Below are 15,457 nucleotides of genomic sequence, written 5' to 3'. Positions count from 1 at the left end.
CCTCCTCCTTTATCCGGGCTTGGGACTGACAGTGAATGCCCGAAAACACTCACATGCGTAGTTGGAATGACAAATAAAAAATACATTAAAATAATATGAGAAAATTTATAAAAAGAATCATTAGTTTAGTGGTAAAAAAAATATATTCATTAAATCACATATTTAATTTTTTTTTTTTTAAAAACCATAAAGGCCTTAAATTATATTACTAACATCAGAGAGAGCTACAATACCAAACTCAGCTGGCAAATCCGACGTCCAAAACCGACTACCATGAAACCATGGCATAGCATGTGCTAACATATGTGCTAACTTATTAAAATTCCTACTAATATGCTTAAAAACAATCGACTCAAAACTTAAACTAAGCTGTCTAATTTCCTCATACATCGCAAATAATTCACTTCTACCACGTCTATTCCTTTTCAAATCATCAACCACGATCAGACAATCGCTTTCAATGACAACATTTCTTGACTGCATCCTGATTGCTTCACGCAGTCCCAACAATATCGCTTCAGCCTCCGCCATATCTACTGCACACCCCGAGCCACGTTGCAACACCACAGCCCACTCAACCTCACCCGCCGAATTCCGACTAACCGCTCCCAATCCCACACCTACACCCTCCACGACCCCTGCATTCGTGTTGATTTTAGACACACCACTACCCGGCGGTTCCCAGCTCCCTAGCCGGCTCCCTTCCACAATACTCGATACCTTATTGTCCTGCACCGACTCCATCTCCCATATGATACCCCAAATTCTCCTCATAATCCCTCCCACATCCCACCTCTCTTCCTCAAAAACCATCCTATTCCTCCTTTCCCATAACACCCAACAAGTAACAAGGAACAACACCCTCTCCTTCTCCCCCAACTCCCTCAAAGTCGCCTCCACCCAATCTCTCACCAATGCAACACCCCGCCACACCCCCGTACCAATCCCCACCTCCTCCCAAATCTCCTTACCCCACCCACAACCACGTATAGCATGAAGGCAAGACTCTCGCTCACTATGGCAGCGAGGACACGCGACATCTTCACTACCCAGACGACGAGCAATGTTAACCTTCGTTGGAATCGCTTCATGGCATAATTGCCACATAAAAACCTTAATCCGCGGGAGAACAGGGACCTTCCAAATCGTCTTCCATAACCAACCTTCATTTGCAAAATCGGACTGCTCGACCTCCGACGCTCCATCCTCAACTAGCAACCTATATCCCGTCTTCACAGAATACATATTTAATTTTTTGACTTTACTCAATTCTATTGATTATTTTATCTGTTCCATTTTCTCCCTTATATAAAAATACAATGGGATTTTCTCAAAAAAAAAAATACAATGGGATGAAATCTGAAAATTTAATGAGGCTATCATACATTAAAAAAAAAAAAAAAACTTTATATATACCGGACGTATTGTTCGAGATCAATACTAATAGATAAATAATCGATTGATAGTGAACAACCAATTAAGTGAAAAAAGTGAATTGTCCGGACTCTATTTGGTAAAATTAACTAAAACAATAGGTAAAAATGATAAGATATGAAAAGGGAAAAAATACTACGGAGTACTAACTAGCAGAGTAGCAGTCTATTGACATGACGTTGATGAATGACAGAGTCAAGAAGGAATGACTACTTGAATTATGGGGTGCGGCTATACAAAGCAGCTCTAAGAGGGGACTGGAGAACAGCATCACAGATTCACGACCTATATCACACCTGTTTCACTGAGAAAATCACAAAGCGAGGCGACACGGCACTGCATATCGCGGCTGTGGCAGGGCATGTTGATTTTGTGTCACAGCTAGTAACCTTAATGGTACGCTCAAATTCCTGGCACACTTTGGCTCTAACAAATAACATCGGAAATACAGCACTATGCTTTGCAGCGGCTTCAGGGACGGTGGCAATTGCCAAAGTTATGGTAGAGGCTAACGATAATTTACCAATGATTCGAAACACCAAAGGTCTGACCCCTCTCCATATGGCCGCGCTATTAGGACACCGAGAGATGGTTAATTACCTCTTAAAGTGCACCCATAGCCTCGTCCACAAGGAATTGATCTCTCTTTTCTTTAGTATTATCAATACTGATTTATATGGTATGTCTCTCCCTCCCTAATCTACATCTGTTTTGGCCTTCGCTTTTTGAAGTCGTCGTTTGTTCGAGTTAGGAAGTGCAAATTCTCGTGAAATAATGAGTCCTACGACATAATTGTGGTCGTGTAAGAAAGTTCCCTCATTTTTACAATGAATCTGGCAATCAAAATAATGAAGATTTTCAATTCCAATGTTTTTCAAATGAAAACAAAATGATCACTTATATCATAAGTCATTCCAAATTCGTGAATACAATATTTTTTCGATGCCAATTCGGGAAGCCCCGTTGGGCTTGAAGTGTGGATGCAACTGCAGCCAGCAGGCATTCCCTTACCTGGTGCTTAATATTCCACTTAGAGTTGAGGAGTTGAGGGGGGTGGGATTCGAACCCGTGACTTTTTGGTCGCAGTGGCTCTGATAACCATGTCAAGAAGCATCTTAACCAAAACTTAAGCTAATAGCTGGAGTCTTAAGATTGGTTTTATACTCTTAACACGGGCAAAATATATGTTGCAGATATCGCACTTGGAATTATAATAGATCATCCAGATTTAGCCGTTGCTCGTGATGATCAAACGAAAGAGACACCCCTACATGTTCTGGCGAAAAAGTCTCAGAAGTCATCTAAAAAATCTCAAGGGTTTTGGAGTAGATTCTACAATAGATGTGAGTTTCATGTGGTTTCTTTAATTATCAGCTCGCAAACCGTTTGTATTTCAGTTTTATATAATAATAATAATGCTCCCTCTGACTCAACTGATTCTGTGATAGATGAACCATCTCAACCAAAACCTTAAGGTGATGGTTGAGGCCCAACTATTATAAATATTCCCATTATATTATGTACGTTTTTCTCTAAGAAAAAATCTCCTCAAAAAATAGAGACATTAACAAGTATCAGTTAAAGTGTAGTGTCAGGCAAGGAGAAAAAGGCATTACAAGCGAAACTCGAGTTGGTAAAACGCTTATGGGAAAGAGTGTTGCAGGAACCCCAAGAAAGCCAAGCAAGCCTAATGATAGATCCTTGGCGGATACTGTTTGTGGCAGTTGAAGTGGGTAATGTTGAGTTTGTCACTACGCTTATTGGTCGGTATCCTGATTTGATCTGGAAATTGGATGAGAAACACCGAAGCATATTTCATGTGGCGGTCCAATTCCGTCGAGAAACTATATTTAGGTTGATTTTTGAGATAGGTGCCATCAAAGATTTGCTAGCGACCTATATACATAAGGATACGGGTGATAACATACTTCATTTGGCTGCCAAGTTACCGTCTTCTGATAGACTCAATTGCATCTCAGGCGCTGCATTGCAGATGCAGCGAGAGATGCTATGGTTTAAGGTGCCTTATCCTCTGTTTCTGTTTTTCTTGTATTTCATATACTCCCTCTGTTCCGATCAATTGTTGTCCTTTGGTTTGGCGCAAAGACCAAGAAAAAGGGAGGTGGTCAATTATAAGATGACAAGTGGACCAAATTGGATGTGTAGAATCAAATTGCTGATCAAATGCAATCCTTAAATAGAAATGACAACTATTGACTGAGACACCTCAAAATAGAATAGGACAACAAATGAGCGGGACAGAGGGAGTAACTCGTAACACAATTAACACAATCCTTGTATGATCTAATGAATCAGGTTGTTGAAGACATTGTCCAACCTCAACTAGCAGAATCAAAAAATGAAGAGGGTCTGACAGCAAAGGCTTTATTTACCCAACAACACAAAGAACTAAGAAAAGAAGGAGAAGAATGGCTACGAAAAACAGCAGGATCCTGTAGTGTTGTCGCCACGCTTATAGCAGGCGTAGTATTTGGAGCTGCACTAAAGGTTCCAGCTAGCCAAGATGCTTGGTTATGGATTTTTGTCATCTCAGATTCAGTTTCGTTGATTTCCTCAACAGCCTCGATTCTAATGTTCCTATCGATCATGACATCGAGGTATGCTGAGAAGGATTTTCTTCAGTCTTTGCCCCAAATGCTAATGATCGGACTCACATTGCTCTTCTTCTCGATAGCTACTATGATGGTGGCTTTCACTGCCACATTTCACATCATATTCAACTTTGGATATGCTTGGATTTTCACTTCCGTCTTCTCTTGCATACCGATTTTTCTATTTGGATTGCAAGAATTCCCTTTATTATTCGAGGTTTTCCGATCCACCATTGGCAGCAATCATATTTTCAAGCCTCGGCATCAACTCTTCTCTTCACCTTGATAAAATCCCAACTTACCAAACATGGATTTGCTGTTGATGTAATACTATCTAAACAATTTTCTTTATGAAATGCATTAATTGATTGGTTGATATTGTTATTAACTTATTTTCAACACCAATTATGTGGGTCGGTATAAGCCCCCGAACATCCAACCTTGTTCCGTCACTGCCTACGTCTCCGAATCTTTGATCGTCTTGGTAACCTTGGACTATGCATTATCAGCAAACCAAAAAGCGAACATTAAACACAACTACGTTACGTAAGACAGTTTGAAATTTTCGTTGTTTTTAGTTAAATTTTTTGAAATTTTTTCGAGTGTACCTTATGAAATTAGTCGTTCCCTCCCCTCCTAAGTTCAAATCCTGGCTCCGCCTGTGGTTGGACTTGAATCATTTCTAGTAATGTTTCGTAAAAACAAAAAATTTAAGACGGGCCAGGCACCTGATACTTGGTTCGATATACTCATCAAGATAAATTCACAACATGCCGTAAGAATTAATTCATTATTAAGATGTCAATGGATGCAGGAATACAAAGCTATCAAGACATCCACTATTACGATATGAAACCACTTTCAATGTCTTCCTAAAAACGTCGCAACAAAGCACTGTTTTTCGGTACATCAGATAAACAACATTAGGATCATTTGGATGACAACAAACCACACAATCTTTGGGATAATGACGACGTTGAAATATTCGGTCAATTGGAGGCATGGCTCTATCAATTACTAGCCGCAATTCGGCCATATTATTATGATTACTACTCCAAGTGATCGATTTATCATAACTCGCAACTTCCCATAGTTTGATCCTTGGGTAATGCTGACCGACACAACGTGGTTCGAACTGAGCTAGTTGCCGATTTTGACAGACTCCTAGTACACTATCTCGCTGAATTTCGCTAGGGAGGTTTAGTAGGCGAGGCACCATAATATCGTCAATAAAGGGGTCTATGACTAGAATTTGTGACAATTCCGTCCCATGAAAATACACCTTGTTATTAAACGTCACGCCCATTGCCGAGAATCTGAAATTGAATCCGAACATATTAAAGGGGTACGGCTTACATTGACCCGTTTCAGAAGAGTATATTTGCACAATTAAACTTCATCCTCGCCTGTGATTCGAACAATCTGATACCCATTATTGTAATCGTATGAATTAGTGATTCCCGGCGTACTAACTCCATCTACAACTCCGATAAACCCAATACATTGCAGCCATGACAATTGGATCAATAATTCAAGTCAATATATGCATATTTTTCATTAAAATAACAGAGTCCAATATACTTAGACACTCATTTGTGTCCGACATTTTCCAAACGAGCATGAGTAGCATTATTGAATCGAATGTTTGGTATAAATACTTCTTAGTCCCTACATTATACCATGTTCTTTTTGAAATTGAACAAAACGTTCTTAATCGTTCCGAATGTTTGTTTTCCAACTTGAGCAAGATAGAGTACGACAGTTTTACACCGTGCTAAATTGTAAACCTCTTCTAAAAAGAGTTAAATGTAGTTTCTCGTTTTTCAAATTTTCCGATACACTTACCAATTATTCCGTATTAGCTAGTCCATGATGGAATTTGTTCAATCAGTGTTATAACAGGTGGTTTACGATATGAAGGGTTTTTAAGAGCGACTTCACATTCATTTTTGCGGCCTGTATAAATCGAGAAGAAGCATTCGATAAGAGGGAATTCTGTATCAATAATATGTGGTTTTAAGGCATAGTCAATAACTAGCCTTCACTTGGCCAAGGTTTTATTACTTCCTCAAGTGATCAAATCCTCATCGGCATCAAATTCCCATACTTTGATCCTTGGAGTGACCTGATTTGATTCGAGCAGGGCTATTCTTAGTCGATTTCTACAGGAACCAAGTATCAAGGATATACAATCATAGTCAACACTACAATTAAGGGAATGGTTATCTCATAATAATCCGCGAAAGTGGTGATTAGCCCCCATAACTTTCATCAATTGTGAGATTAAGTCCCATAACTTATAAATGTAGCAATTAGGCCCCATAACTTTGAGTGAAAGTGAAATCGAATCCAATTTTTTGATTTCTAACCAAAATTGCACAAAAAAAAAATCAATTTCATTCATTTATACAATTTATCAATACAATAATTTTTTTATACATTTATAAATTGTATTTTATTATACATTTTGGGAAAAAAATAATATTTAAATGAATTACATAAAATTTATATAATTTGTAGAGAGATTTCATATGTACATATCAATTATATTAAAACTTTTAAAAATATTTTATCTAACAATTATGTTAATTAATAAAATATATAAATAATTTTAAAATATTAAAAATTATTTAATGTACCATATACTAAATATTAAATGATTTAATGATATATTTATGTTAAAATTAAAAACAGGGTTGAATTTCACTTTTTGTCAAAGTTATGGGGCTTAATTGCTACATTTGTAAGTTATGGGGCTTAATCTCACAATTGCTCAAAGTTATGGGGGTTAATCACCACTTTCGCGCATAATAATCATTCAAATATCCTCCTTATTCCTCTCCTAGAATCTAGCCTTTCTTTATGTAACTTAGGTAGTTTGTTACTAGGTTTTACGTTGTATCTCATATGCCTTGTACTATATATAATGTATCATACTCAATGTAATTTATTCATTCAATATATATCATATTATTTCTCTACATGGTATCAGCCTAATCGATCCTTACGATCATCGAAACAAAAAAAAATTCTTCAACGCCTTATTCACGTCTCCTGTGCTCTCCGATCAATCATTCCGAATGGCTCACCAACTTCAACTTGTTAACCCCGATGAACCCAACCAACCCCTCACCATTGTTACCTTTTCCAATTGCATTCAACTAAAGGATTCGGTCACTTTCCGTCAATGGAGATTCCAAGTCAGGGCTATCATGAATGGCCTTGCTCTTTTCTCCTTTCTTGACCGATCTGCACCCATCCCCTCCAAAACCATTACTGTTAATCCCACACCACCCGACACCCAAACCACCACTAAAGCCAACCCCGCCTACATGACATGGTACCGTCAAGATCAATTGATCCTCGGTGCTCTTGCTGGAACCCTTGCCCCTCCCATTGCTGCTCTCATTGCTAATGACCCGACATCGCACGATGCTTGGACCACACTCACCAAAACGTTTGCCAATTCGTCTCGTGGTCACCGTTTCCAAATCAAAGATCGCCTTGAAAATATCACACACACCGACAATATGACCATCACCGACTACATGACAGCCATAAAATCATGCACCGATGATTTGGCCCAGCTAGAACACCCCATGGATGTCGATGACATCACTAACAAGGTTCTCAATGAACTCAATTACAACAAATACCGGGCTGTCATCGAACCGATTCGTGCTCGTGATACGCCTATTTCCTTTGAAGCATTACACGAAAAACTTATTCAACACGAGCTCCGTATCAAAAACGAACCCTCCTCCTCTGTTTTCAACCCCTCTGCCAATGCTGCTAACTACCGAAACAACAATCGAAACAATTACCAAAATCGTGCCACACATTCATCCTCCAAACCAAATACCACTGTCACCTCGCCCCCTGCCTATTCGAAACCTTTCAAAGGCCGCTGCCAATACTGCGACACAGTGGGTCATGTTGCATCCGATTGCCCTGACCTTCAATCCAAATACCCCACCTTTGTGTTCCCCACCCGCAAACCGAGAGGACCCCCACCCCAGGCACACACGGCTTCACACTCTACTCCACCCCCAACCCGCTCTTGGACTGTTGACAGTGGAGCTTCGCACCACATCACAGATGATCTCAATACCTTGTCTCTCCATCAGCCCTATGACGGTCCGGATGACCTTGTCATAGGTGACGGATCTGCTCTACAAATTACCCACTCTGGTTCTTTTTCTATTTCATCTTCTCCTGTTTCTCTTTGCTTTAAAAACGTCCTTGTTGTTCCATCCATATCCCGTAAATTATTATCTATTTCTCAGTTTTGTCACGATAATAATGCTTATGCGGTTTTCTCATCGTCTTCTTTTTATGTTAAGGGAATTCAGACGGGAGCGGTTCTTCTTCAAGGCCCGCTTGTTGATGGTTCCTATATCTGGACTCCTCCCTCCCCACAAGCCAACCTTGTCACGTCCCCGAGTCAAGCATTGTGGCATCACCGACTTGGCCACCCGTCATCCAAAACGCTACAGCTTCTTAGCTCCACACTTAATTTCCGTTTTTCCAATTTAGCACCATGTATTGCTTGCAATTTAAATAAAAGCCACAAACTCCCTTTTGGCAAATCGTCTTTACATTCTACTACGTCTCTTGATTTAATTTTCTCCGATGTTTGGACTTCTCCAATAATTTCCTCCGACTCCTTTAAATATTACGTAATTTTTGTTGACCATTTTACTCATTATATTTGGCTTTACCCATTAAAACGCAAATCCGATACACAAGATACATTTAATAAATTCCGAGCCATTACCGAAAAACACTTTGATAAACCAATTCGTAAATTTTACTCCGACAATGGTGGCGAATTTACGACTCTAACATCCGGCCTTAATCTTGTTGGCATCACTCATCTCACTTCCCCACCTCACACGCCAGAACACAATGGGTTCGCTGAAAGACGGCATCGACACATTGTCGAAACCGGCCTATCATTACTTACCCACGCCCGTCTTCCTCTCTCCCTATGGCCATATGCGTTCACCACAGCTGCCTATTTAATCAACCGTCTGCCCACCCCAGTACTAAATAAGTAATCCCCATATTTTAAATTATTTCACCAAGAACCGAACTATCTCAAACTTCATAACTTCGGATGCTTGTGCTTCCCTTGGTTGCGACCATACACTGATCACAAACTCCAACCCCGGTCTGTTGAATGCGTCTTTGTTGGCTACTCACTCACTCAAAGTGCCTATCTTTGTCTTGACCCGACTACTTCTCGTGTTTACACTTCCCGACATGTCAAATTTATTGATGATCAATATCCATATTCTCGCCTCATGAACATCACTACTGACCCTACCTCTATCACACCTACTGATTGGTGCCAATTGTCTATTCCTCTTTTGTCATCCAATCCCAACCCTCCTACTGGTTCGTCCCATATTGCTCCCACTAATACCAGCCCCTCCTCTAACCCCGTCACTACACCCTCCCCTGACCACCCAACATCCACCCCATCATCGTCCCCACCACCCCCCTCCACCCCCTCCTCCTCCTCACCACGCAACACGCCTGTCCAACAATATCCGAAAGCCGAACCCGAAATATGCTAAATTAGCCAATGTCCCTGATACTGTCGTTTCGTACCAAAAATAAAATACCTAAGTACTACTAACAGAAGTCAGCGGTAAGTAGGGTCGATCTCCACAGGGAGGCGGTGTACTATCTACTTGTCTATTTATCTGTCTAAATGTCACAATTGGGGGTTTTGTATTGATTTAACTAACTAGGGACCGGCGAGGAAATAAATAAGAGAAATTAACAAAGAAGAGAGAAGGGAGTATGCTAAGAGTCGGTCCACCGTGGCAGCTATCAGATCTTATACTATCGGGAATATTAAGGCGATTAGACTATTGATAAGAAGAGCTATGGTCGTCACCTTTCGGTCCTTAAACCGCCCTAGAGTGTAAAAACGACTTAACTTTCGCCCTCACTGCAATACCCTATTGTAATTAGGCAAGCCTTCCCTTCCAATCTTTCGATCTAGGTCGGGGTTAACTAAAATTATTGGTCTCCCGTATGTCACTCATTCGACACGATAACAATTAAATTGCCTAATACAATTCTATCGCAAGACTAATCTGTTTAATACAATTAAGGCATTGCTACCACGGCTTCCCTAATCCTAACATACTACGGGAAATTAGCTACTCATAATAAAATAAGCAAGAACAATAATAAAGGAAGGAATAAACATTAAAAGCGAATAAAGGAAGAAGAAATTACTAGATTAAAGGATCCTAATAAAAAGTAACATGTATAGAGAAAAAGAAGAGCAACGTGATCCTCCGATTATTGGATGATTGCAAATGACAACCCTTACTCCTATTTATAAGAAATTAGGAGTAGGATTAGACCTAATGACGGAAAATAACTAAAAAGCCCAGCCCGTCATCAATATCCACTCGATCGACCACTTAAATCACTCGATCGAGTGAACTTGACTCAAAAAGCACTCGATCGACCAAGAAGGGTGCTCGATCGAGTAAGGCTATACAGAACCGGTCGATCGAGTAGGAACACAACTCGATCGACTGATTATTCAACCTAAAACCACTCGATCGACCAAGAATGTCTTCGATCGAGTGATAATTGACTTCAAGACTTTTATTTCTCGTTAATTTGCCTTTGACTTATCCTTTTAGTGCCCGAAACACCTTCACGCATCCCAAGACAGCAATATTTCCCGCTCCAAATCTACTCTTTCTCCAAATGCATGCAAAATGGACGGTAAATGACTTGATTTCGCTACTTTCTGGTTCATTCCTGCAATTAAGACATAATAACCCAAAGTAGCATATTCGGGGCATTTCGTAGCATAAAACCACGATAAAAGCATAGAAATACGTGCATAAAATAGGCTAAAAAGACTATATAAAATGCACGTATCAAATCTCCCCAAACCAAACATTTACTCGTCCCCGAGTAAACTCAAAACTATACGCTAATGGAACGGAAAAATAACTCAGAGCTAGCTACAAATGCCCGCTTAAGCCAATTTAATGCAAGCAAACTAACACTTATAGCAAGACAGTCAAATGCAAACGAGTTATAAGATGTTTGTAAATAAAACTGAACCGTCGACCTTGCAAGACCTTTAACAATGGACTCTCACGGGTCACTCTTCTCTCATGAAGCAAAGGGTGAACATATATAAGTAAAAGAGAGAAAGAGGAATAGTCGCTCACCTAAACTACGACCCACATTAACATGCATGCAACTAATATGATAGACAATTCTAGCTACCGTACACACATTCCAACCAAACAAGGTCCTGTCACAGCCGAGGGCTTACAAAAATATGGCTAAGTGAGGCAATGGGTAAGAAAAGGCAAAACAATTATGGAAATGTGGAGGTATAGGTGATCAAGCTAGTACCTAAACAGAACCATATATCAACATCCGATTCCAACTCAATTATGGAATAGCACATGCCCTTCAATTGGCATAAATCTCACCAAACCGAACCAAACATACTCCTCATATGAAATAAGATAGAACATAGGAGTAGAAACCGTCAACCAAACAACATCTTTTTTTTTCTTTTCTTTTCTTTCTATTTCTTCCGGTTTCTTCTTTTTCACGTCTTTTCCTGTTTTTTTCATTTTTTCATTTCTTTTTTTTCGATTCTCTTTTCTTTCTTTTTCACGTTTTTCAACTCCTTTTCTTCATAAATACCAACTCCAAAACAATAGATACAAGCCAAACTTGATACAATGAAATATGTACCGCAACACAACAATCTAGACTAGCTTGACAAGGCAGGCTAAATTTGGATGTAGCTAGAGGTCAACTGGCAAATTTGGCTAATGTGGAGTTAAATGGGTAAAAATGAAAGAAAGGGAATGTAAGCACCTCCCTGCATGTGACACCAACCACTAACCCGAATGTATGACGGCAAAAAGCAATTGAATTTCATATATGTGCAAATTGATGATACATGTTATGCAAGGAGTATACTACTCACAATCCTACATGAAACTGGTCATAAATGACACCAGTTTATAAGGCTCTAATCCTTAGAAATTATAAGTAGGTTGCCAAAATTTCAGGTTAAGTCTATTCGTTCAGCTAAATTAAACATTAACTCGTAGATATGCAAAAGACAAGCTAAAAAGATAATAGTTCAATGCAGGGCTTAAGCAAAAGACAATTGCAGAGCAATATCATCATGGAAATCTACCGTTCCGACTCAACCTATATGCTAAAATAAACGTGAAATTTTTGAAATTTTTCAATTTTTTTCAAATTTTTATGAATTTTTGAATTTAACGAAAATGAACAACAATGCAAACATAAAATTAAACGTGATTACTGAAATGCAATAAAAACAATATGCAGACATGGATATGGATGCAAAACCTCCCCAAACCAAACTGTACAATGCCCCCATTGTACCAAAACAAGGAAAGGAAATGCAAACTAAAGGAAGAAAAGAGAGTAAAAGCGGGAAACTTACAAGATAGCGCGAAATAAGGGGACCTCCCCAAACCGACCATGAAATGGGAGGTTGCTAAGGGCCCGGAAAACCGTCTCAGGAAGCTAATCCAAGTCAAATACACTCGATATCCGTCCAACAGTGGTCGATCGAGTGAGTGGGCATCCAAGAACAACTCGATCGAATGGTGATGTGGTCGATCGAGTGGTTTTGTTTCTGCAGGTGGTCGATCGAGAGGATTGACTGCTCGATCGAGAAGATCTCTCAGCTAAAGTGCTCGATCGAGTAGAATGACTACTCGATCGACTGTCCTCGATGTAATTCCTGCAAAATGGAACTAAAACAGCCCGCAAACTTAACAAAAACAAGCTTACTGAGATAGTTTTATGGTATAAGAACCATTTATTACAACTGAAATTGAATAAAAACAAAATAAAATCTCCGGGTTGCCTCCCGGGTAGCGCTAGCTTCATCAGTCAAATCGACCTTCTTTTTCTTCGAGCCTTCTAATTAATCACGATCAAAACAGCTCAAAGCGCGCAGCATCAAATCATACATCTGCGCATGTGCTACACAAAAGCATAAGTAGCACAAAAGTGGAATAGCAAGGTAGGAAATAAAGATATGTAGACATTTAAGTCTAACAAATTTCCTATGGGCGCTCCTAAATTTATCCACCAAATAAAGGAGCGCGGGAGCAATTGTCAATAAAGTAGGGCTCCATTTCAGATTGACAAAATTGAGACGACAAGGACGGTGAATAATTGCTAATTTATTCGTCCACGTGGGAGGGGGTATAGCATTAAAAGGCAAAGCATAAGTCAAACGAGGCAATTTACTATTTAAACAAACAATAATTAAATTATCGTTCACTACCTCAGGTTGATCGCTCTCAATGACGGAATCGTAGATAAAAGAATTTATTACCTCATCCGTGCTTGGAGCAAATACCGACCCAGCTGTCCTTCCGTCGCCCTCAGTGGAATTCGTCCCGTAAATCTCGGCCTCAAGCGCATCCAGCTCGGCTTTGAATAAGGGAGACTCACCGTAACCATTATCATCGTCAAAGTCGTCATCTAAATCAAACCCAAATGACGAATTACAGCTCCCAATGACCAAATCAGTCGATCGAGCAGAATTATTACTCGATCGACCAATTTCTTCCCGCATTTCACTCGATCGAGTGGCAGAATCACTCGATCGAGGACTATCCTCCTGCATTCCACTCGATCGAGCTGTGATATCACTCGATCGAGCAAGTTCTTCTGAAAAGTCACTCGATCGACCAATAATTGTCACTCGATCGAGTGATTCCTCCTGTATAGCGCTGAAATCTTCGCGTGGGGTAGTGAAATATGATAGGAACTCGTCGTCCGAGTCATAGAAGTCATCCTCATCATTGGGCAACACGGTTTCCTTACGAAAAAACCGCTCTCGGAAGATAAACTTCTTCTTCTTGCATCTCACCGCTAACCGAGCTATTTGTGACTCCGAGTTCGGGATTCGAGCATCCATATATCTATCACTCTCTTGCATTTGTGATACAAGCATTCTCATCAAATATAGTCGGCTCCGCGATCTCTTCTCTCTCCATCTCAAATTTGCTAATTGAGCAACTGCAGACTCGAGCTCATCAAATCGCGAGACATATTCTTGCACTTGGAATGCAAGTTCCTCCATCAAGAATTTCAGCTCCGCAAGGTCTTCTTCTTGTATGTCAGGGGAATCTTGTTGCGGTAGCCATTGATGGGGCGGATGTGGCGGCACAACTACAGCTGCATTGTGCTCGTGAGAACCACATCCCCATGGTAAATCACCGTCTGTTCCATAAAATGGGACATCGGTGGTGGGTCAAAGGTACTCAAGCCTTCCCTTTGACTATCTTTCACCTAGAACTGTCTAGGTAGTACCCGTAAGGCCTATCAAAACAAAGACTAAACAAAAGATTAAAACGGCCTCAAGGGAAAAATCCCTTGAGGCTAAAGATAGATAAAATTAAACAAATAAATAAATAGATTGCCTCCCCGGCAACGGCGCCAAAATTTGATACTGTCGTTTCGTACCAAAAATAAAATACCTAAGTACTACTAACAGAAGTCAGCGGTAAGTAGGGTCGATCTCCACAGGGAGGCGGTGTACTATCTACTTGTCTATTTATCTGTCTAAATGTCACAATTGGGGGTTTTGTATTGATTTAACTAACTAGGGACTGAAGCGAGGGAAATAAATAAGAGAAATTAACAGCAAGAGAGAAGGGAGTATGCTAAGAGTCGGTCCACCGTGGCAGCTATCAGATCTTATACTATCGGGAATATTAAGGCGATTAGACTATTGATAAGAAGAGCTATGGTCGTCACCTTTCGGTCCTTAAACCGCCCTAGAGTGTAAACAGCTTAACTTTCGCCCTCACTGCAATACCCTATTGTAATTAGGCAAGCCTTCCCTTCCAATCTTTCGATCTAGGTCGGGGTTAACTAAAATTATTGGTCTCCTGTATGTCACTCATTCGACCTGATAACAATTAAATTGCCTAATACAATTCTATCGCAAGACTAATCTGTTTAATACAATTAAGGCATTGCTACCACGGCTTCCCTAATCCTAACATACTACGGGAAATTAGCTACTCATAATAAAATAAGCAAGAACAATAATAAAGGAAGGAATAAACATTAAAAGCGAATAAAGGAAGAAGAAATTACTAGATTAAAGGATCCGGAATAAAAAGTAACAGTGTATAGAGAAAAAAGAAGAGCAACGTGATCCTCCGATTATTGGATGATTGCAAATGACAACCCTTACTCCTATTTATAAGAAATTAGGAGTAGGATTAGACCTAATGACGGAAAATAACTAAAAAGCCCAGCCCGTCATCAATATCCACTCGATCGACCACTTAAATCACTCGATCGAGTGAACTTGACTCAAAAACAGCTCGATCGAC

The 15,457-nt window shown here is 39.9% G+C and overlaps 1 protein-coding gene across 1 annotated transcript; it reads left to right on the top strand.

The window, feature by feature from the left end:
• Positions 1–1,620: 1,620 nt before the first annotated feature.
• LOC141620857 (uncharacterized) lies at positions 1,621–4,332 on the top strand. Its single transcript, XM_074437617.1, has 4 exons — positions 1,621–1,978; positions 2,628–2,777; positions 3,030–3,454; positions 3,751–4,332. Exons 1-4 carry the CDS (start codon positions 1,621–1,623, stop codon positions 4,330–4,332), a joined length of 1,515 nt encoding a protein of 504 aa, XP_074293718.1.
• Positions 4,333–15,457: the final 11,125 nt, after the last annotated feature.

This window comes from Silene latifolia, chromosome X (genome assembly GCF_048544455.1).
Source record: "Silene latifolia isolate original U9 population chromosome X, ASM4854445v1, whole genome shotgun sequence".
Classification (NCBI taxonomy): Eukaryota; Viridiplantae; Streptophyta; class Magnoliopsida; order Caryophyllales; family Caryophyllaceae; genus Silene; species Silene latifolia.
This window is presented reverse-complemented; position numbering and strand designations above follow the sequence as displayed.